General features: G+C 46.1%; 1 protein-coding gene across 1 annotated transcript in view; it reads left to right on the top strand.

The window, feature by feature from the left end:
* Positions 1–24739, top strand: part of PTGFRN (prostaglandin F2 receptor inhibitor) — a 77261-nt gene that overhangs the window by 24228 nt on the left and 28294 nt on the right. The window contains exons 2-4 of the mRNA XM_059063711.2: positions 7361–7729; positions 10391–10804; positions 15547–15927. Of these exons, the coding sequence (XP_058919694.1) occupies positions 7361–7729; positions 10391–10804; positions 15547–15927 (1164 nt within the window). The remainder of the gene's footprint in view (positions 1–7360; positions 7730–10390; positions 10805–15546; positions 15928–24739) is intronic.

The following is a 24739-nucleotide window of genomic DNA, read 5'->3' on the forward strand; positions in this document are numbered from 1 at the left end:
AGATATATAGTACTTCTTGAATCTGTGGCATGATGTCTTTTGTTTGTTTAAGAAATAACTTAACCATTATTTCTATAGAAATTAATTCTAATTCTGTCATATTCTTTCTCATCCTGGGACTCTGTTACACGTGTTTGACCTTTTTACTGTCTCTCATGTGTCTCTTAGACTCTTTTCTGCATTTTTCATCTTTTTTACACCCTGTGCTTCAGTTTGGATATCTTACACTGACTTCTGTTGCATCTAATCTGATATCAAACCCATTTATTGAGTTCTTAATTTTAGATTTTTTTTTTTAGTTCTAGAATTTTAATCTGATTATTTTAATAAAGTTAAGAAGTGAAATCCTGTTGTCTATTTCTTTAATAAATTAATCATAGTTATTTTAAAGTCCACATCTGATAACACCAATATCTGGATCCCTGTGCATCTGTTTCTATTGTCTGGTTTGTTGTCTTTTGTTTTCAGTCATTTGGTGCTGTTGTATGGGATGTCTGGTAGGTTTTGATTGAATATTGAAAAATTGTAGAGGCTCTGTATGATGTTATCTTCTTCACAAGAAGATTTACTTTTTACTTTTTAATTTTTCTTTCTAGCAGGCTAATACAGTAAGAGAAGTTCACTGTAATCCAGTGAGGAATTGAGATGTTTTGAGACAAGATTTCAGTATTCTTGAGAGCTGGTTATTTCTTCAGCATTGCTCTTACTCCAAAGGCATAGCCCTTTTCAGGGCTATAATTCAGTCTGGGGTGTTTACTATAGTCCACCTTCCTTTGTGAACTTGGAATTCCAATTTTTTTTTCCCCCAGTACTGTGAGATGGTCGAAAAATTTGCTTAACCTTTTAGCCTCTTAATATTTATTTTCTGTTTAACTTCTCGGACACTTACCAATCTTCCCCCACCAACTCCCCCCACCTCAGACTATGACTTTCTTTTTGTGTTTGTTTGCTTGTTTTAGACTATGACTTTCTTAATGGCCCTGAACTTCAGTTGCTGTCTTCCTGGCCCCATGAGGCATTGGCAGTTCTGAACTACTACCTTTTACTACACAACTTAGAATTGGCAAATATTTCAAGAGAAAAAGCAGTGCATGTTGTCAGGCCCACCTTGGGGTGTTTCTGTGATCTTGGCCCCTTAGTCCCGGATACCTGGATTGATACCTGCATTCAATGATCTGTTTCTTGTGTTTTGTCCATCTTTTGTAGTTGTTCTCGGGTGGGGGCAGGGGGTGGGGAGTTGATCTGATATAAGCTAGTCCATCATAGCAGAAAGTATCTCATCTCCATTATTAGTCTTTTGAAATTTATACCTCACTTATCTCCCCTCCTCCCAAAAAACATATTTGAGGCAATTTACAGTGAAATACACACATACATGCAATAAACCTTAAAATAAGGGTAAAGAAATCAAAAGTACAAGGGTGGCAGAGAAGGCACAGGAAGGCATAGAGGTAGAGGAAAGAGATAATTATTAGAAATTTAGATCGTGAATGGTTTCCATACATATTTCACCATCATATTTCGTACTAGACTTTCCTTTTTTTTTTTTTTTTTTTTGTGGTACGCGGGCTTCTCACTGTTGTGGCCTCTCCCGTTGTGGAGCATAGGCACTGGACACGCAGGCTCAGCGGCCATGGCTCATGGGCCTAGCTGCTCTGCGGCATGTGGGATCTTCCCGGACCGGGGCATGAACCCGTGTCCCCTGCATCAGCAGGCAGACTCTCAACCACTGCACCACCAGGGAAGCCCGTACTAGACTTTCTTGAAGCTAAGGTACAAAAGGACACATAAATTTTATATATGTTGGGGAAAACAGGACTTGGAAGTTGGAATACAGGTAAAAGAGATGATGAAGCAGTAACAAATGTATTCAGGGGTTTTTTTTGTGTGTTGTTTGTTTTATTTTATTTTGTTTTGGTAGGTTTAGGCAGAAATTTTAAAAACAGGAATTAGGAAGCAGTGCAGGGTTCTGAGACCTATCTAAGAGGGTCTGGGCATCACCAGGGCATGGTGATGTGGTGCTGGGCCACTTAGTAATTGGGATTATGACAGAGAGGTTTAGCATCAGAGACTTAATATACAGCACAAAATGTGCTATTAAGGTACCCTAATTTGTGTTGAGTGTCAAAGGTACTTGGGTTGTGGTTACTGACCTGAGTGGTGAGAGATGCCTATATAGTTCTTGTTTTCTGGGGAAAGAACACACAATGGTCCATCAACTGGTATTTTTTTTCTGGTACTAAATTTTTTTTTTTTTTTTTTTTCCCCCGGTATGCGGGCCTCTCACTGTTGTGGCCTCTCCCGTTGCGGAGCACAGGCTCCGGACGCGCAGGCCTAGCGGCCATGGCTCACGGGCTTAGTTGCTCCGCGGCATGTGGGATCTTCCCGGACCAGGGCACGAACCCGTGTCTCCTGCATCAGCAGGCGGATTCTCAACCACTGCGCCATCTGGTACTAAATTTTAAGAGACTTTTATCATATGGATTCTTGCGTCATTGAATAACACGATAGTGGCCTCAATAGTCCTTTTAAAACTAATAAAGAAATGCTTTTCATATAAAGGTTTCTTATATTGACCCCTGAAAACAAATTTAAATTGTTTCTTAGTAAAGACATTTTTTTTTTTTTTTTTTTTTTTTTTTTGTGATACGCGGGCCTCTCACTGTTGTGGCCTCTCCCGTTGCGGAGCACAGGCTCCGGACGCGCAGGCTCAGCGGCCATGGCTCACGGACCCAGCCGCTCGGCGGCATGTGGGATCCTCCCGGACCGGGGCACGAACCCGTGTCCCCTGCATCGGCAGGCGGACTCTCAACCACTGCGCCACCAGGGAAGCCCAGTAAAGACATTTTTATAGAAAGCTAACCTAATACAGTTCAGGTGCCAAAGTGTTTGGGACTCTTCATTTGAAATACTGGTAGAATTTGGAAAAACAGGAAAATTTTGTTTTTTTCCCCTTAATCAACTGTTACAAGAGGTTTCAACTAAAATTGGTAATGTGTGGCTTTGCAGATATTCTTTTTGATTTAGAAAGAGCCATATGCTCTATGTTTTACAAGTTGTGTTTATTTTAAAAATATTATTAGCTGTTATTTAGCAATATTAAAGGAAATATGTGCTGAATAGCAGACTGCTGGTAGCAAATTGAAATTCTGTTAACTAAACTTCAAAATCTTGCTTTGCACAGATGAGGGGACATCCCAGTTCTGCATGTACGACACTGCTTGGGTTTATCTTTTTTAGATTAGAATTTGATCTTTCAAGCATCTGTTCCTATCTGCTTGGCTTTTTCCAGCAGCACTGTAACATAGCCAGAGTCGAAGGTACTTCTGCAGGTTGAGTTGAGACAGGAGTGCCTAAGGGACCCCAGGGGAGATGAGGAAGGCTTCCCACAGGAGGCGGTGCTGGAGCTGCTTCTTGCAAGAGGCTGAGAGATTGCTGGGAGGGCATTCCAGATGAAGGAAGCACAAAAGCAGAGGCTGTGAGGCCCAGGAGAGCATGGCATTTCCAGAGACGGAAAGGCAATTTATTTTGTTGAAGTCTAAGGACTAAGGGGTGGGAAAATGGTAGCTGATGAAGCTGGAATGGTAGCCATGGGCCAGACTATGAAGGATCTTGTGTGTCTTCTATTCGTTCATTTATTTAGCAAGTATTTATTGAACAACTACTATGTACCAGGCCCAGTTCTAGGCACTGGCATTCAGCAGTGAACAAAACAGATAAAAATCGCTGCTCATTTAGACCTTACATCCTGGCGGGAGGAGGCAGATAATAAATAATAGTAAAAGTATATGGGTACACATAGAGAACATTAGGAATAAGTGATAAGAAAATTTGGCAAGAATGAGGGTGGGTGTGTACAATTTTAAGGTGGTCAAGAAAGACCTCACTAGTAAGGCGACACCAGAATGAAATGTGAAGCTGGTGATGGAGTGGGGTTTATGTCTGAGAGTGCTCTGGACTGAGAAAATGTGCAGAAGCCCCAGGTTGGAGTAGGTGTCTCTGCTCAAGAGTCTTAGGAGGAAAGCATGGCTGGAGTGCAGTAGAGGGAGGAGCTTGGAGAAGAAAAGAGGGCCAGGTCCTGTGAGGTCTTGATGGCCTCTGTGAGGACTTGGCTTTTATCTGAGTGACATGGTGAGTGATTGGAAAGCTTTGAGCAGAGTAAGGGCATAATACACTTAAGTTTTTAAAAGATGGCTTGGGCTTCCCTGGTGGCGCAGTGGTTGAGAAGTCCGCCTGCCGATGCAGGGGACACGGGTTCGTGCCCCGGTCCGGGAGGATCCCACGTGCCGCGGAGCGGCTGGGCCCGTGAGCCATGACCGCTGGGCCTGTGCTTCCGGAGCCTGCGCTCCGCAACGGGAGAGGCCACAACAGTGTGAGGCCCGCGTACCGAAAAAAAAAAAAAAAAAGATGGCTTGGCTGTGTTGAGAGTGGAGGGCAAAAGCCAGAGAGAAGGCAGGCAGCCAGTTGGGAGGCTGCTGCAATAATTCAGGTGAGAGGGAAGATGGCATGAACCAGGGGCATCACAGTGGGGGGTCTGGAAGATAGAGTGTATCCTGTAGGTGATGAGGAGCCATGAGATACTTCTGACCAGTGAAGTGACATATGATTTGTGCATTAAAAAGATGATTTGGGTGACTGTGGAAGCAGGACTGGAGAGCTGACACAAGCAGCTGGCTCAGTTTGCTGAGTTCCACTCACTAAGAATAAAGACAGACACCTTACAAGGAATGTAGCCTCATGCCGAAGGGCCCCGTTGAGCTGGTTGTTAATGCTGGTGAACTTCTTGACAAGGGCTAGAAATTGCAAAGGTTTACATGTTAGGAGATTCCTTTGTAAACCTGTCAAGGAAGCGCAAAGTGAATGATTGTGATCAGGTTTATTCTAGAGGCGGCCTGCAAAGCAGGTAACCGCAGACCCTTACTGCGTGCAGGACACTGTTGTGAGTGCTCTGTGGCTCAATTAATCCTTACACAGCCCTAAGGGTGTGTCTTCATTTCACAGATGGAAACTGGGCTCAAGGAGGATAAGCGTTAGGTTCTGTTCCCTCTCACGGTTCTCCACCATGAAGCTTCCTTCTTTTTTTTTTTTTTAAAAAATATTTATTTATTTATTTATTAGGTTGTACCAGGTCTTAGTTGCAGCACACAGGCTCCTTAGTTGCGCCATGTGAACTCTTAGTTGCGGCATGCATGTGGGATCTAGTTCCCTGGCCAGGGATCGAACCCTGGCCCCCTGCATTGGGAGCGCAGAGTCTTATCCACTGCACCACCAGGGAAGTCCTGAAGCTTCCTTCTGAAGGGTCTCTCTGGGAGAGTCAGAATTATCCAGTCATCTCTGAAATTAAATGTCAAAAGGATGGCCTATTTCCACTGTGAAATGTGGTGATGATGACCTCACTGCTTGCTGGGTATTATTTCAGTGCCCTGAGTTTCCAGTGACAGAAATTAGCCTAAGGTATATAAGTGGGTGTGAGTGGAAGTGCAAGGAATTGAAATGTCCAGGGGAAGACATGTGCGTGTGTGTATGTGTGTGTGTGTGCACGTGTGCATATGTGTTTGCTTGTGTGTACATGTGTGTGTGCATGTGGAATGATTTAGAAGGTGTGGCAGATCTAGTGGCTCAGATGATGCCATCTAGTCCCGAGGGCACATTCTCTGTGCCTCTTTGGTCCTCGTGTTGACCTGGGTCTCTTCTGCTGTGGATGGCTACCTCACCTGGTCAGGAGGGCTGCCCACATGCAGCTTTAGAGCAAAGCAGCTCTGAGGTACCCTGATTCCAAAGAGGTGAAAGTGTCTTCTTGAGCAGCTTCAGCAAAAATGAGCAAGGAGGACTCTGACCTTGTTTCAGCCCCAGTGTGCATTCCTGGGACCGGGGGTGCAGGGCATTCCTTAGATCATAGACATATCATCCCAATCTCTGCCTTGATCTTCACATGACATTCTCGCTGAGTGCTTGTCTCTGTCCAAATTTCCCCGCTTTTAAGGATACTGGTCATTGGATTAGGGGCCCACCCTACTCCAGTATGACCTCATTACGGTTTAGCTAATTACATCTGCAACAACACTATTCCCAAATAAGATCACATTCTGAGGTGCTGGGGGCTAGGACTTCAGCATATGAATGTTGGGGGGGGGTGGTAGGGAGACACAATTCAACCCATAACAAATGACAGAAACACAGAACTGAAAATAAATCATTTAAGTTCCATTTTATTGAGCTCTTACTACATGGCAAAGTCTCAGCTAGCCATTTTATTTCATCAACTCAGTGAATCCTTCTTTCCTCATTTTATAGTGGAGGAAGCCAAAGCTAAGAGAGGTCTCTCAGTTTAAACTTGTCTCCTTGATTTCAGAGCCCATGCTTTCTCCTGTATATCTTAATGCTATACCTATTCATAGACCATCAGGAAAGAGCAGTGCAAGTTCATTTGGTCTGAATTGAAATGCTAACACAGGTAATAAACGCACTGCAAAAAAATGTGCTGAAGTTCATTGCAAAGAAGCGATCTTAAAGGACACACACACGGGTGACGGTCCCTAAGGGCCCTCCCAGAGGCCTGTGAGATCTGTGCTCTTGGGGCAGGGAATGCCAGTGAACTGTTGGCTTTGTCCACCAGGCCTCTCATCCCCAGTAAGCCGCTGCATTCCTACCAACACCCAGCAACCAACCAGAGCAGGCACTGTCTCCCTTTGTGCTTCCCTATCCTCATTCTGAATTTAGATCAGGGTGAAGAGTAGAGAGAAGGAAATGAGCCAGAAAATAGAAAATTAATACTTGGTAGAGTTGTCATATTTTAAGATTAATTTATAGGCAATGTCAGATAACCAGAGTTAAATCATTTTATCAGCAGGCTGCTCTAGGATTTAAAAATTGGCAGCCATCATTGTATATCAGGTCTCAGGAGCCCCCAGGGAATGGTCTCTAGGGAAGAATGTTGATATAGGGTGGGCAGAAATGTAAATACTTGATTAGCTGTGTCCTTTTCTTTCACACAAAACCTCAAGTATTTCTACCTCATGTTGAGTGATCACAGTAGGTTAAATAGTAACAGGAGGGAGAAAGCTATTCAGGTTCATGGTTAGCCTACTTTTAGTGCTTCTCTTCCTCCCTGGCAGTCCTAGGAGACTGTTGCATGAGAGGCACCGCAAGGGGGTATTCCTGGCTTGGGGTCCTTGGGGTGGGCTCAACCTTCTTCTGCACAGACACTGGCAGCACGCTGGTCAGTGTCACATTTCCCCAGCTGGTCGATGTCACGTTTGCACCATGTGCCCGGGAGCCGGAGCGCCCACAGTTTTACCACAGTTACACTGGGAAGACCTTATTGGATTCAAGCCCTGCCTTTCACCTCTTGTTGTTGCAGCTCTTTGTCGAGGGCGTGTGGTGAGGGTCCCTGCGGGGAGTCTGGTGCGGGTGGTGGGCACTGAACTGGTCATCCCCTGCAACGTCAGCGACTACGACGGCCCCAGCGAGCAGAACTTTGACTGGAGCTTCTTGGCCTCGGGCAGCAGCTTTGTGGAGCTCGCCAGCACTTGGGAGGTGGGCTTCCCCGCCCAGCTGTACCGTGAGCGCCTGCAGAGGGGTGACATCGTGCTGCGGCGGACGGCCAACGACGCCGTGGAGCTGCACATAAAGAACGTCCAGCCTTCGGACCAAGGCCACTACAAGTGTTCCACCCCCAGCACAGATGCCACCGTCCAGGGCAACTATGAGGATACAGTGCAAGTTAAAGGTACATCCTCATGGGGGGGTGGCTGCGCTGGGGGACTGGACTTCGCTCTGCCACTCAGCTGTGCGGGACCGTGCCAGGAAACTCAAGTCCTCTGGGTCTCTGTTCCCTCCTCTGTCCAGTGGAGGAATAATGTCTTACATGATTAAAGGCAGAGGATGGACCAGGTGGCCTCTGAGGGCCCTTTCTCTTCACTCCATTATGATTGTGAGCCCTCCTGTGGCTGGTGAGTTGAGGCAGAGTGGTGTGTGACGGCGACTCCAGCTGTGGGCCAGGTAGCCTGCACTCAGTAAGTCCTGTGGTTTGCTGCCCTCCCACTTGTCAGCTCTGTGGCTGTGGGCATGTCCCATGCCTCAGCCTCCTCCTCTGGAAAACAGTGCCTTCCGTAAAGGTCAGTGTGAGTTAGGACATGTAAAGCCTCAGAGCAATGCCATAGTAAGCACTCAGGTTAGGGACGAGAAGGTGATGGTCATGATGATACTGATGTTCAGGTTTCTGGGACTAACAGGTACTTCAAAGCTCATGTCTTTCTTTGTGGCCTTCATGATTTAAGTACCTGTTTGTTCTAGAAGTTGTAGGGGTCATATGTGGAGAAAGAATGATGTGGTCACTGCAACCTTGTTGGCCTGGCTGTGCAACTCATCACACCTTATGTATCTGGAATGTTTGGGTTTGTTTGCTTTTTCATTTTCCAAGTTCTGTTTGATAAACTCACACATTCAATTCTCAACCCAATGAAGAAGAGAGGGCAGGGTATTTCCCTAATTTACACATGAGGAAATGGAAGAGCATAGGTTAATTACTTGCCTAAAATCACACAGCTAATTAGTAAATGAGCAAGAGCAAACAATTTTAATTTGGGGCTAGCAAAATAGAAATGTTATTAGTGTTGTTATTACGTAAGTATGCATTTATTTGTATCCTGCCTTGTTCCAAAAAGAATTATATCAGAGTCATAGTGTAATTAATGATCAGGAAAGCAGAACACGTACATGATGATATAAAAAGAAGGGGTTGATTCAGGCATTCATTCCTTCTGTAATGATTTATGGACACTACCATATTGTCCAGATACTGTTCCCCCATTAGACTCATGAGGGAATGAAACAGCCATGTCCATTATGCAGGTATTAAGATGTCCAGTCCACCTCTTCCATTACCTCTTCTCATTCCTCTACAAAATCCAAATATGTTTTTGAGAAAAAAAGTCCCATAAGACATTCTTGCATTGGAGTTCAATAATGCATTGCTTCTGTAGTCATCCCACACGTGGTACACCTCCACTAGGTCAGATACACCCTCATCTCCATGTGTAATTCTCATCTTGAGGAGTTGGAGGCAGCAGGGCAGCAGGGGGAAGCTACACCCCCCCCCCCGCCCCCACTGCCCAGAAAATTTTTCTGTTTGTTCTCCAGTCTTTGAAAGGCAGGAGTAAGGAAAGGCTTTCCTGGGGTCAGGAAAGCAGATGGATGGCCGTGAAAGAGACTGGCTGGCTGCCCAGATGGAGCCTCTCGTGGCTGCCATGCATGATCTAGTATCTCTCTGGCCTTCAGCTTCATGGGTCTTCAAACTATATATCCATGGCCTCAGGGATAACTAGTCTTGGGAACTGAGTCATCTTACCTGGACTCACTGACTGATGTGTGTAGTAGAAGGTCATTATATTCATTTGCAGTAGAGATAGGTCTTTGGGATGTGTCCTTCTAAACATGTAGCAGGTTTTTTTTTTCTGTTATTCAGAGTAGTCCCTTCTCAAGGACACTGAATTCATTTCTGAGTGTGGGATGGCAGGAAAACCCAAGGAGATGATGGTCAGTGGTGTTCGGGGATTCTCTCAGCCAGCCCACAGGCAAGCCTGAGAGGTAGTCCCTGCCCTTTGGTAGGGGCCTCCTCGCCGGTTACATCATGTGTGGCTTCCCTTCCTCAAGAGCAGTCACCTCGCGTCACACTTCCCTGATCTCCGGCCCTCATTTTCTAGACTGTGGGAGAGCCCAGCTTTTCCCCGGTGGGTCCGCACAGTTAAATAGCTGAGGCGTCAGTTTTCCTCTATGGGCTCCTACCCTGCAGATACCCTCTGCCCAGCCTAGTCATTCTTAGACATTCCCCGGGCCTCAAGGCACAGGAAGCTGTCCTGTGCTTTTGTGTGCTTTGTGGGTTACACTACCTTCACTCCTAGAAGGTCCCCCAGGTTCTCTACGCCAGCCTGTGTCCTGACAAAGGAGTGTTGGACAGTAGTGGCCCGTTATTTGATTGTGATTGCTGAGTGCCAAGCACTGTCCTGGGCACCCTCCCTTATAACTGGCTTAATTCCCAGTCAACTTCCGGAGATAGGTCTCGTTGTCATCCCTTTTTAGAGTTGAGGAAAACGAGGCACCGAGGGGTAAAGTGACTTGCCTCAGGGTGGCAGAAGTAGAAGTCCGAGGCCCAGCTCCGCAAAGGGAGTTTGCACCACCCAGTTCTAGCCAGGGGTCTTATTAGTGTCTCCTCTTTTTTCAAGTCAGAAAGTTGAGATCATAGATGAAGTGCAATGGGCAGCCGTGCCCATCTGGGCTTTAGAACAGGCGGAGGGGTGGAGGAAATTGTGCCGCAAGCCCCGGACGGTGCTGGGCACTTGCGCGGTGGCTGGGGTGGCAGTGTGTTGACGGTTCCGTTTTCTCCCTGCAGTGCTACCGGATGCTCTGCGCGTGGCCGCCGGCCCGCAGCCCTCCCCGGGCCCCAGCCTGCGTGAGGGCGAGCCCTTCGAGCTGCGCTGCTCGGCCTCCACCGCGTCGCCGCTGCACACGCACCTGGCGCTGCTTTGGGAGGTGTGGCGCGGCCCCGCCCGCCGGAGCATCCTCTCCCTGACCCACGAGGGCAGATTGCGGCCAGGCCCCAGCTACGAGCAGCGCTACCGCAGCGGAGACGTGCGCCTGGACACCGTGGGGAGCGACGGGTACCGCCTCTCCGTGTCCCGGGCCCTGGCCTCCGACCAGGGTTCCTACCGGTGCATCGTCAGCGAGTGGATCGGAGAGCAGGGTAACTGGCAAGAAATTCAAGAAAAAGCCGTGGATGTGGCCGCCGTGGTGATCCAGCCAACAGGTGAGCTTCTGGAAATTGTATATTTTAGACTATGTATTATTCAGGCCAGTGTGGTGTAAAGAACTCGGCCGGGAACCTTTTTCTTCTCTGACAAGATTTCTGCTCCTCCTGGGAGGCCTTGCGTTGACGGGTGAGGGAGTAGGGTGGTGTTAATGGTTTGCGGAGGATGCATTTGTTTTGTGCCGAATGCCGAGACCCCTGGGAAGCTGCAGGTTGCATAAGATACTACGAGAATTTTGTGACTGAAAGATTAAATCCTTTTAAGTGCCAGGAGAGGTCCCGCCTGGTGGTCAGAGGGGCTTTGGGGTGGAACTGCCCCTAGTCCGCTCCCTTGGCTTCATTTTGTTTGGTGTTTCCTAAATCTGTGGATCTGCCCTTCCCCACAGCTGTTGGGGACGTGTCTGCCTCATCCCCAAACCTCTCGTCTGACTTGGGTCCTCTAGGCCTGCCTTTCAGGTCCCCTCAGATGTGACATTCCCTTGTAGGTGAGGGATTCCCTAGGGCTGGGCCTCTTCTTATGTCCTCCATGCCACATACCCCAGAAACATTCAGCCCTGGGGTCTGTACGTAAGAAGTTGTTGTTATCTGTGAACCAGCCTTTTCAAAAACAACTAACAAAACCCTTCTAACTCCTGCTAGAGAAGTAATTAAGGAAATGCAAGATATATTTTCGAAAACCCATAAAAAAGAAAAACAAATAAGATAGAAAAACAGGCCATTTTTGACTCAGTTTCCAACAGGCATCAGTAGAGAACCTACTGTGTGCTCAGTTCTGTCCTGGGCTCTGGGGTCAGAGATGCTTAAGGATCGTTCCCAGGCCTCATGCAGCTTCTGGCTTGGCAGAGAGAAAGTGTAAAGAGCCCATCTCAGGGTGATGTCACTGCTGTGGATGGTTGGATAGACTTGGTTTGCTGGGAGTCTGACATCTCCAGATCTCAGAGTACCCTGCTGCTGTTGCTGCTGCCTCCTGTTTTGTAAACTGGGAAGACCTTGGTTGGACTCATTTCCTGACTATAAACAAGAGTGTGTGGTCGCTCTGTTGCTGAGATTGGAAGGAAAGCAGGAAACGATACACACGGGGAGTGTTTTTCCTCTGCAAGCTGCATTGGCCTGAGCACTCTACCCTGCGTTTACACCACAACACAGGAGCTGGATTTGGTAAAAGTAGCACTGACTGGCCACTGAGTGACCGTGGCCGTCAGTGAGGTTGGAGGTGCTCTTACCGACAAGAGGGGCTGCAGGTCACACTCAGTCTTGGTTCTCCTGGCTTCAGAAATCACTTTCCAGGTGGATTCAGGTCACCTGCCTTTTAGGAAGTGATCTGCCAGGAATCTGACCTAAGAAACCACGGATATTCAACTTGCATCAAACAACTGTTTTAACGGGGCAGGAGGGTTAAGAATTTCAGCTTGGCAGCGAATTACCTTTTCATACAAGAGTTTCAGTTGTAAAGGTTTTTTTTCTTTTATTTCAAACAAGCCGCAAAACCTAGAGTATAGTTATAAGACTTGAACACTCTTGAGTCTATTAGGCAGGCAGTAGCATCTGTCTCTCACCTGAGCCTGAGGGTTCGTAGCTTTTTGTGTGTGCCATGGGCGCCTTTGACAGTCCTTTGAAGCTCACAAACCCTTTCTGAGAGTTAATGTGTTTTAATTCATAAAATACACGTGGAGGATGACAAAGGAAAACAATTACATTGAATAGTAATCAAAATATTTTTAAGACAAATTTGTTATATAATAATATAGTGTTTTATTATTGCATTAAATAATAAGATAGAGTGGCAGGCCTAACAACTACTGTAATTTCTGATAAGTGATGAATATAAATTATATTTTAAGATATCTGCAACAATTGTAAGGTGATGTGAAAATATCTGTGATTTCTATTGGGAACAAGGTCCCAGGGACAGATAATACTACACTGGTTTGTTGCTTAGTTTCATAATGAGAAGAGCTGCTATAGTTCACGTAGAGGTTAGTAAAACAAAGACAATTTGTTTTTCCCATCCATGTCACAGGTTCCTTAAATTCTCTTTGTGGACCCCAGGTTAAGAACCACCACACTAGAGTGATGGTCTTTCTCTCATTTTCAACACCTGCATTCTCCATAGCTAGCGCTTTTTTTTTTAAATTAAAGTGTAGTTGATTTATAATATTATGTTAGTTTCAAGTGTACAACATAGTGATTCAATAGTTTTATAGATTTTACTCCATTAAAGTTATAAAACATTGGCTATATTTCCTGTGCTGTGTATTACATCCTGTATCTTATTTATTTTATACTTAGTAGTTGTACCTCTTGATCCCCTTCCTCTATCTTGCTCCACCCCCTCCCCCTCTCTCCACTGGTAACCATTAATTTGTTCTCTGTATCTGTGAGTCTGTTTTTGTTCTGTTATATTGATTCATTTGTTTCATTTTTTAGATTCCACATATAAGTGAAAACATGAACTATTTGTCTTTATCTGTCTGACTTACTTCACTAAGGATAATACCCTACAAGTTTTGTTGCAAATGGCTAAATTTCATTCTTTTTTGCAGCTGAGTAATAATCCATTGTATATGCACACCACATCTTCTTTAATCATTCATCTGTTGATGGACACTTAGGTTGCTTCCATATCTTGGCTGTTGTAAATAGTGCTGCTACGAATGTTGTCCATAGCTAGCTTCTTAAGTATTCTTATCGCATTGTTATGATAAATGGCACAAAGCTACTTAAATGGTGGGGCTGTGTCACGTAGGTGGCAGTAAACCCCCCTATATTAGGAGAGGTCTGGTTGATGCAGATGTTGGTGTCTAATTTATAGGTTCAGTTATATCCAGTAGGAGAAAGCCTGCATCACCACAGGCTTAGTCTGAGGTCCCCTCTTGCATTATGAGTCCTTAGAACTGATTCTTTTTTTCCCGTCACCGTGCTTCATCCTGTCCCAGCAGTGAACCCTCCAATCCCATAGAACATGTGACAACTATGCTTAGTGATGTGACAAGATATTTAGCCACTTGCAGGGAAAAAAAATTAGAAAGTGAGCTATACTGCTAAAGAGATGTTTCTGCCAGTATTTCTAAACGCAGGAATCTGCTTTCTCCATGCATACTGTCCACAGCTGCATATTGCCCACTTCTTCTTTCCTCAGCTGGCTCCCTCCTGAGCCTTCTTTTACCGCCCGTAGTGGTGGCCGGCACAGAGGAACTCTGGCAGTATTCTGGGATCTCTGACCACAGTTCATACGTAGGGTGGTTCAAACCGCAGCACAGGCTCAGGGCAGCAGTTTCCATACTGACTCCTCTCAAAAGATATCTCATATTATTCTTGGCTCATTTAAAGGGTGAAGGAGGAGGAGGAGTTTGGAAGAAGGTGGGTGGAGGTGAGAAATTAGACTTCAAATTCCTTTTTCTAATACTATGCCCACCTCATTTTCTGTCTTCCTCAAGGCAGATCTTGAACTTGGCCTGAAACACTTGTTTGAAATATCATCAGCCTTTGGAAATATTTATATGAAAGCCATTTACTCCAAAGGGCATGGGTTTTGGGGTTGCGTCTTTTCTGAACTGAGTGACAGCGTTTGTTGCTGAGCTGACCCGGGACCGCAGCTGGTGCTGAGTGACTCCTGCTAGAAGACCAGGACTGTGCTGTGCGTCCACTTGAATCCCCTGGGAGGTGTCGGCTATTTATCATCTAAGCAGTTGTTCCTAGAGCATTACCACGTGTTGAATGTTTTTCTACTCTGATTACAGATGTTCAATGTCTTTGCAAAAAAATCCCTTGAATAAACTAAAATGTTTCCGTGTAAAAAGCTTTGACAGGGGAATGCTGAAACCACATCTGCCTGGAGACCGTGACACCAAATCCTTCAGTGCTTCGTCTAAATATAGTCTACTTTTAATTATCCACACAGAGAGGGCAGTGGCATGGGTAATCCAGAAATCATTGTGGTTTGGTTTTAGAATATATGCTTTATCCTTGACTTTAAGGCGGGTGTGTGGAACATAATAAATGATGCTCTAAGCGCATTGCCTTTGGAAGACTTGACTCGTTAGGCATATCGTTTGGTTTCACTTTCCCAGTCCTTCTGTTTAGGATCCTCACCACCCCCTTTTACCCAGAAATGGTTTCACCGTCACTTCCTACCCTCCAGCTCCTGGCCCCCAACTGATAATATGTACTGGCCAGAGCTGAGACATCTTTTCTCTGAAAGTCACCCAAGGCCTGTCATGCATATGGAGAAAGTATAATTTAGTTTTGTAATGTTCAGCAGACTTGTTTTCAAATGATAGTGTACGTGATAATAGTGTAACACTTAAGAGCAGAGTCCCTAGAGGCAGACACCTGGGATTTGAATCTCAGCTCTGTCACATATTAGCTGTGGCACCTTGGGCAAGTTATTTAACTTCTCTGTGCTTCAACTGCCTTATCAGTAAAATGGAGATGATAATAGTACTACCTTGTAGGGTTGTTTTGAAGATGAAGTTTATAAAGCACTCAGAAGAGTGCCTGGCATATAGTAAGCATATATATATAAGTGCTTGCTGCTGTTATTGTTTTAGTGAAATAAAAAGAAATATGGTATGTTTCATTCATTTATTCAGTACATTTGTCAAGCACTTAAAAAACTGTACAAAGCCTTCTCACTTGAATGTTGCAAATAGGAAGGTAAAAGGAGATGATCTAAGGGGACGGGGGTGGAAGCAGCAAATACGATCGAGATTATCTAGATGTCCTTGTTTTTAATTTTCCAGTTCTTCGAGCCGCTGTGGCCAGGAATGTGTCTGTGGCTGAAGGAAAGGAGCTGGACCTGACCTGCAACATCACAATGGACCGAGCGGACGACGTCCGACCCACAGTGACGTGGTATTTCAGCAGGACGCCTGACAGCACCTTGCCCGGCCCCCGTGTATTGGCTCGGCTGGACCATGATTCCCTGGTGCACAGCTCTCCTCACATGGCCTTGAGTCACGTGGATGCACGCTCCTACCATTTACTGGTTCGAGATGTTAGCAAAGAAAATGCCGGCTACTATTTCTGCCACGTGGTACTCTGGACACCCGGGCACAACAGGAGCTGGCATAAGGTGGCAGAGGCCATGTCGGCCCCAGCTGCTGTGGCTGTGACCTGGCTAGGTGAGTGGTTTGGAGGGATGGCTCTTCACCTCTCTGGCTTAATCCCTCCTCTGGGATATGGAGAGGAGTCAGGGAGCTGTGTGTTCTGCATTGTTTGGGCCTTCTTGATATCAAGACAAGTATACTCTCTCCTGCATAGATCCCAAGCTGGGGGACAAAGCAAAACTGGCTGAAATAGAATCTGGCAGGCAAGGGAAATGTTTAGATAATGTGGCCTCAGTTGTTTCAATACCCTCATCTGAGAGGATATATATTCCTTTTGTTGTCGAGATTTGCAGGGTCAGGGGCCCTGCTGAATAGCTCTTTGAAATGGATCTTTGTTGGAGGGAGAACACTGCTTTTCTCCCTTTCCTTTTCCTAGACTCCTAGGTACTGTCTGGCAGGAGCTGGGGCTTTTCTAAAGCCCAGGGAAGAAAAAGAATTCCTTCAGTTAATGGAACACGTTTTTTTCACTGAATGCCCTGGAATGGCCAAATGAATTTTTTTTTTTTTGCAGATACCAGTTAAATCCAGGGGGCTTCCTGCTTCTCCTGCTCTTCTGGAGGGCTCTCTCCCCACGTCCGATTCCCAAGGGAGGAGCAGAGTGGCCCTTAACCATTGCCCTCCTTGCCACCCATGTTATTGTTACTTGTCATATATGTGAAGGTCATTGTCATATCCTCTTCCTTTTTTTTACCATGCTCATCTTCCCCATCTCTTATTTTCCGGAATGCTTGCCCTCCAGGGCTGACTTTTCCTAATTTTGTCACTATCTTGTAATTAATTGCAAATGAACTTAGGCAGCATGGGGCCGGGTGCTTCGCTTCCCACGTCCATTACTGCGAAGATGGAGACAGGCCTGCCGGTTAGCCTCTTCCCTGTTTTGAGCTTGATCTCTCTGCTGTCCCCTGACTGTTCCGAGCCCGCATGAAGGCATTTGGCATTGCTCTGTTAGGAGGTAAAACAGACCTTTAAAGGCTCGGAAATCATTTCCTCCTTTGTCTAATGCTAAACATCCTCCCGCAGTTAGCCCCAACTCATTTCTCAGCTCTTCCTTGTCTCTGCAGTGAAATCTTCTCCTGGGCTAGTGGCACATTCACTGTCTGTTTCTTCCTAATAAGCTGTTATTTGGCAAAGATGGGGAGTTGGCAAGTGGAGACAGAGGGGGCAGGGAGAAGACGAGTAATAAGAGAGTAAGCAGAGGGTCCATCCAATTCTGAGCGAGACAGGGAGGGGTGTTAGTCATCCCTGGTAGCAAAGTGATTCTTTGATATCTGCAAAGTGAAAGGAGCGGGTTCATCTGGCGAGCTTTTATTCCTGCCGTCTGAACCCCGTGAGAGAAACTCATCATGAAGTACTGAACTGGAACAATGTTAGCCCAGATAGAACTCTCCTTAGCAACCTTCAAAATAAAACAGATGTTGTCAGCACCAGAAGAAGAATTTTCATCTCTGGAGCTGAATGTGTCTCTCAGCCCTGATCCTCGGTGCCTTGTGCAGTGCTGTCGGATCCCAGCGTGGACGCTCCGCACCGCTCCCCCACCGATTTAGCATCACAGCTTAAATAAATGGGTGTCTCTCTCTCTCTCTCTCTCTCTCTCTCTCTCTCTTTTTTTTTTATGACAGTGCTGCGTGCACTCCAATTTGAGGGCCTCTTTGAAGTCCTCATGTGCTGATCCCAGCCTACCCCGGGGGAGAGATGCAGCTACTGTCAGGAAACAGGAGGGGAGCTCTGGGAGGGAATGGGCTCTTTTAGCTGGAAGGGATTTGTTGGTGGCTGTGTTCTCCAGAGAGGGGGAAGAAATAAAGAGACTAAATTGTGGGAAAAGGTTTGGTTATTATTCTTAGGATCCAACACAGTTGTTGTGAAAGCTGTCAGTGTGCTTTTCCCTGGCTGATCTAAGGCCCCAGACCCCGCATCTCTCACAGTTCTTTGCACGTAATGGGCACTCAGTAAACACTGGCCTGATGGGTAGATAAACCAGCACCAACACATGGATATGTTAAAATATGTGCATAGGAAAAGAAGAATTGCAAAGAAAGCAATAACGTTCAGCTCAGAATATTCAGAGATACTGCCCATGGGCAAACCTGCCAGGAGTGTAAGTGGTATTCTTCTCCTGTCTTCCCCTTAAATCTCTCCTCCTTCCCTGTGCCTGTGACTCATACCATTACAGCTCCCTGGACACTTGTCAGGAGGCGAGTTGGACCTGAGTACAGCAGTAGGCTTTTTCTCCAGGACCTCCCAATTGGATTCTCCGCTCAGCAGTGATCAGGCCTGGCTTGACACTGTGTGATTCTCTCTAGATCTACAACATGTCTGCGTATGCATGTGGATACCATGCCACAAGTAAATTGGGGCCTGCTGAGGCTAACTGAGAGGTGGCAATAAGACAGGAAGTACTCTATTTAGATGGGTCATCTTATGTTGTGTGACTGTGGAATGTTGTTACAAAAGAGCTCTTGAGAAAGCCAGTTCCCTATGCAGGTATTACACAAAATGCTCAATTTTGCTACCTGACAGATTAACAATAATAACTACCATGTATTGAACACTTACTGCGTGCCAGGGACTGGGCCAAGGGCTTTACAGGCGCTAAATGTTTGATCCCCGCAAACAGTGCAAGTGAGGTACTGTCCCAATCCCCACCTGAAAACCACTGATTTTCATTTTGCTCACAATTTTGAGGGTCAGGGATTAGGGAAGGACTCAATGGGGTTCATCTCTGATGCACATGGTGACAGCTGGGACAGCGAGGGCTGGAGATCCCCTACCAGATGTCTTTCTCATGCACTTGTCACCACGTTCCAGGGCATCTCTGTCTGTCCCCACGTGGTGTCTCATCCAGGCCCTGTCCACGTGGCTTGGGTTTCTCATGGCGCCGTCTTCTCAGGACAGTCATTCTTCTTACATGGCGGCTGGCTGCCAAGACACAGGAAGTAGAAGTGCCTGGCTAGTTGAAAGCTATCCCTGGGACTGGCACAGTACACCTCCACTGTTTTCTATTGGTCAGAGCCGTCACAGAGTCTGTCCAAGTTCAAGGGGGTAGAGAAAGAGGCCCCATCTCTTAATGGGAGACCAGCAAGGTCACATTGCAAAAAGGGCACGTGAGATGGGAAACATTACCGCATCATCTTTGGAAAATTGAGTCTATGCAGCGGTTAATTCTTGTTCCTTTTATTTCAAAAGAAATGTTTAGAATGGCTTGGACAGAATTATGGCCCTAGGTCAAGTCTGTCCCAAGTATTTTCGTCTTGAGGGGAGTCTGTCCCAAGTATTGTCATCCTATGTGGAAACATTTTGGCTTTGGGGATCAGCTTCACTCCTGAAACTCTAAAGCATAGAGTCCTAAAAGCTGGGTGGTTCTTGTCCTCATTTGCTTGGGTGCATTGAGTAGGTGAGGGGTTGAAGCTGATTGGGGTCTTCTCACGTTCCATCGTGTTAACCAGAGAGATCAGGGCAATGACGTGAATGGGTCTGTCAAGTCCAAGAGCACTTGTAGCAGCTGGGAGGACTATGATTTTTTAGAGGGTAAGAAAAAAATCTCTTTACTTAGGATGGATGCCCCACTTTTGAAGGCAAAAAGATTTAAGTTGGGTTGCAAAACGAAGTCCAATTTAAAGCAGGAGGCACAAAAATAAAATCGAGATCAAAAGGGGTAAAAAAAAAAAAATCAAAGAATAGGTATTGCAAGATGGTTGGGATGGATTAGTTACTGCATTTGAGCACTGAATTTGCCTCTGAAGTTTTGGCGAGCTGAGGCAAAAGAGATGTGATTTTATACAGTCCTCCTGATGATGGAAAACAAACAAAAGAGAGACAAACTTTTTCTTGGCACTGAATTTATCATGCGCTTTTTTTATTTAAGGGGCATTCAATAGCATAATGGACAGTGCTTTCAACTGTTCTTTTACAAATGCTCTAAGTGATTGTTTAAATGGATGTTTCTTATATCCACTCCCCATAAAAGCTGAAGGCATAAATCTTAAGTGTGTGAAGGGGTTTTTGTAAGAAACTGAGTTACTATGGAGGACAAATGTTGCTTTGTGTTGATCCAGTTTAGTATATGGCTAAAACTATAGAGAATCTGGAGGAATGGCTGGTTAATCTGCATGTTAAGCCATCTCTGTCTGCTATCAGATGTCTTAAATGAGCCCTTGGCAAGAGTTGGATACTAATCAGTTCATGGTTGAGCTCTCTGCCCGAAGTCCCAGACTTCTGTGGTGTTAATTGGAGAGGGTTCCACGGGCTTCAGATACATGAGCAGGAAACGGCAGAGCTGAGTTGTGCTATTCAGGCTTAGGCACCTGATTTGCATTCTTCCCCACTTGAGGACTGTCCCCTCTTCCAGCCGTGTGCCAGCGAGGAACGTAATTATTTTTCTTTAAAAGGAGCTGTTAATCTGCTAAGTACTTGGTAGAGACTTGAGAGTTCTTTGCCGTCTACAGAAGATAAGATTTAGATCTGCAGAATTTTATGGGCAGCTACGATCAGCTGTCTGTCCAGGATTATCTCTGAGGGCAGAAGAGCGATGGAGTCCTGCTCCACCACCTTCTAGGCGTGTTATCTTGGGCTTATCGCTTATGGTTTCTAAGCTTTGGTTTTCTTGGCTTCATGGGATAATGCATATAGTGTGCTTCAAGCAGTGCCTGGCACTTAAGTGCTCTATACATTTTCTTGGTGGTGGGGTTGTGATTTATTGTTGTTTTGGGAGGAGAGTCAATACAGAACATGCTCTTCCCCACCAAGTTCTTAACCAAGTTAGCCACGGGGGTGTCATAGAGCATGGAGAGCGAGGAATGTATGGATCCAAAGAAAAGGGGCTGAGCTGACCACACCTAGCCCCTTTCTTGCCTCTGCCCCCAAATCTGGTAATTCTCTCTTCTCTGTCTGGGAGGAGTGAGTGAGGATGAAGAAAGAAAAAAATGGGCATGATTGTCACTTTGGGTGTGGGGCATAGGTATTCCATTCAAATAATGTTATCTCTATTGCTCTGAAATGACTAATGCTGACTGCAACCTCATAATAATGGTTCTCCTAAGTGAGGTAAAGTAATAACAGCTCCTTATTTATAGCCTTCTCTTTTTAAATGTTAGAGAATATTTAATTGGGCTTTTTGGTTTTTTGGCTGTGCTGCAAGACTTGCAGGATCTTAGTTCCTAACCAGGGATCGAACCTGGGCACCCAGCTGTGGAAGCCCGGAGTCCTAACCACTGGACCACCAGGCAAGTCCCAGAGAATATTTAATTGTTGTATACCAATGATGATGGTGGCAACTCTTTGACAATTAGTCAACTCGCTCAGCTGCATCTAAAGTACCTGCCCAGTTCAGGGTAATAAAACTGGCATCGGCAGAAAAAAGGGCCCTCTTCCTCCTGTTTCTTCTGACTCGTGCTTGCAGCCCGTTCATCTAATTAGCTCTCCCAAGTTAACTAAGCTTCAAAGGGGGTATTAGGACATGGCCCTGTTGTACACAGTTCAGGATCAGTGCCTCAGCTGTTATCATCCCTCTTGTCTTCTGGGATGGAGCTGGCTTTGAGAAGCATGAATAACTGGGTGTGTAATGAGGTTGTGTAGTTTGGCCCTAGTGGGAGCCAGGCCACGGAGCCAAAGCCTCTCCTATGATTCTGCCCCACCCCTCACCCACCCCCACCCACTCCCGAGCTGTGCAAGATCTTAGTCTTTGACCTTAACCTCCTTTGGACTTTGATTTCGGTTTCGGTTTGGTTTGGTTTGGTTTAGGAAAAGTACGTGAAAATAGTATCTATCATATAAGGTTGTTCTGAAGATTAAACGAGAATGCAAGGAAAGTGTATGGCCTGGTCCCTGTCATACAGGAAGCCCTCCATAAATGCCAGTTATTAGTATCCTTGTACCTTCCTTACAGAATTGTTGTGAGAGTGAATAAATGAGGTAATCTGTGAAATCCCCCCGGTTCAGGTCCTTGCATGTGGTAGGCACAAAATATCTGCTTTTACAAATTAGCCAATGATTCCGAACATTTTCATTGTTTTGAAAGTTATAACAAAGGAGTTTAATGACCCATAATCAAAAAACAAAGTCTTGGGCTTCCCTGGTGGCGAAGTGGTTGAGGGTCCACCTGCCGATGCAGGGGACACGGGTTCGTGCCCCGGTCTGGGAAGATCCCACATGCCGTGGAGCGGCTGGGCTCGTGAGCCATGGCCGCTGAGCCTGCGCGTCCCGAGCCTGTGCTCCGCAACGGGAGAGGCCACAACAGTGAGAGGCCCCGCGTACCACAAAAAAAAACCCAAAAAAACAAAAAAACAACAAAGTCTTTCTTGGTGGGGCTTGCACTATGGGAGGCCGCAGCTTCGGGAGGTGGTGTGTAAATGAGCAGGTCGTCCTGGGAGCTCGATTAGGGAGAGATCCTTGTTTCTTGGAAGGTTAGTGATATGCCTTAGATTGGCCTCAGTATTCTGTGAAAGGGCTTACGGTGTGGGTGGGTTGTTTGTTTGTGTTAAACTTTTGGAGTAGAAATTTACCCAGAAGTAGAGCAAACCACCAACTTCAACAGTTATCAGTATTTTGCTAATCTTATTTCATCTTTCTTCCCTTCCCTAGACATACACACGCACATACACTCTCACTCTCTGTTTCCCCTGCCCCCTCTTTTTTTTTCCTTCTGGAAGAATGTAAAACACATCCCAGACATCATGTCATTTTGCCATTACATACTTTAGTATGCATCTCTAACTGATAAGCATTTTTTAAACATAACCACTATTACATTCTTAGATGATTTCTTGATGAGATCAAGCAGAATATAGCAGTAATCAGTAGTGTAATGCTTATGCTGAAAATGAGCATTTTTATGCAAAATATTAAATTTAGTCCAGTTCAGCAAGTGTGTTAATGTCTTTTATGTACAAGGCACTGCATACATAGCACACACAGATGAACCAAGTAGGGGGTCCCAGACCCTGAGAAGAGCCCTATAGAAGGTCCATGAGGCAGACAGACCTGTAACTGAAATTCAAGGCAGTGTTCAAGTAAAGTCCTCAGAGAGCAGGGAACCTGGCGGGTGGTAGGGTCTCTGTGAATGTTTGCTGAATAAGAAGTAGAGGTGGGACAGGCTGGTGAGTTCACAGGAGGCTTCCTGTTCAGTAGGAGAGGCTACCTGAAGAGGTCTGTGCACGATGGACCTTGAGGAATAGGCCCAATCTCTGCCGACAAGTTTTTAAATTGTGAAACAACAGTAAAGGAAGATTTCCATACATGCACCAAGACATAAAAGAAATAGGCACCCATTCACACGCCTACCATTCTGGCGTAGTGGACTCATATCTTTTCTAGGAGTGTAAGTCTGAAGGCGACCTCCAAGGCTGGGGGATAGTTCAGATGACCTTTGCACATTCTTTAAATCACTGGAACTTTTGCCTGGTAAGTCCACAAGAATTCACGTGTTTGTTTGTTTTTGCATTAGGATCCTCCTTTTGCGGGCCTAAGATTTAGTTTTAACCGAGAACAAGGAGACCAACCAGTCAATGAAGAGATTTTGCTCTTCTGCCAAGCTGGCATTCCTGTAACTAGATGCACATGCACTGCAACCCCTGTACTCCCCTTTCACCACATTTGGATACATAGATTTAAATAGATCCATCAAGGGGGAGAGGAGGGAGTAGAATGGGGGAATTGGCTCAGTCATTTACTCAGCGCCTTACTGAGCAGGTGTCCCAGGTGCTGAGGCAGAGGCAACAGCGAGAAGCAGCAGAGGAGGTGATGAGGGAGTGATAACAGGTGCCACCGGCACAGAGTCTAGAGCGTGTACAAAAGGGCAGTGGGCGGTGGAGCTGGACAGAGGGCTTAGACTCACACTCTGCAGGGCCTTGAATGCCAGGCTGGGGAGTGTGTTCTTCACTCAGTAGGTGAGAGAAAAGCCACCTACTGGGAGGCTTCTTGAACAGATGACCTGGCAGTGGTGTGAGCCTAGAGGCAGGTTGGAAAGTTATTATAATAGTCTTGGCTGGTGGCAGAGGGCCAGGATGGGAATGGTGGTTGTGAGGTTTTCACTTCTATGCACAGCTATTTATAGAGCACCTACTGTGTGTGAGGCCTGGAATGTGACAAGTGGAAGAGACACTGAGGAGGGAGAATGGTGAGACTTAGCCACCGTCTGAAGAGAGTGGTATATGGCACACCTTTCAAGAGGGGGGACTGGGAGAGTGAACGGTGGGGTGTGGTACCAGGAGCAGCAGTTGGAAAGTTAGGAGGAGGAGCCAGCTGTGTGTGTTTGGAGTGAGGTTTTAGCTCTGTGTGTGTGTGTGTGTGTGTGTGTGTGTGTGTGTGTGTGTGTGTGTGTGTGTGTGTGTGTGTCTGTTCCCCTGCTTTGGCCCCAGCTCTTTCTTAGACTCCAGGTTCAAACACTGGCACAGAGCTGTGTCCGTAGCATCTTGACCTGGTGTCTCCATTGCATCTCAAGAATAACACATTCACAACCCATTTCACCTCACTCTGCACACACCTCTGCCAGTACACCCCCCACACCCCTGCCACACATACATGGACCAGGCACCAGTCTAAGCACTTTCACGTATATTATTTTAACTATTAATCCTCATGATAACATTATGAGGTGGTTACTGTTATTCTCCCCAATTTTACAGATGAGGCACCAGAGAGGTTAAGTAAGCTGCCCAAGGTCCCACAGCAAGTGAAGGCAGAGCCAGGATTCAAATACAGTCTGACTTCCAGACCCCTGGCTCCTCACCACTGCTCTTTACTGCTTCACAGTTTGTGGTTCAGGTTAATGTGGTGACGCATGCGAAGGGTCTTCGCATTGTGCTCGGAATGGAGCAAGGTGCTTCTGCTTCAT

This window comes from Kogia breviceps, chromosome 1 (assembly GCF_026419965.1).
Source record: "Kogia breviceps isolate mKogBre1 chromosome 1, mKogBre1 haplotype 1, whole genome shotgun sequence".
Taxonomy (NCBI): Eukaryota; Metazoa; Chordata; class Mammalia; order Artiodactyla; family Physeteridae; genus Kogia; species Kogia breviceps.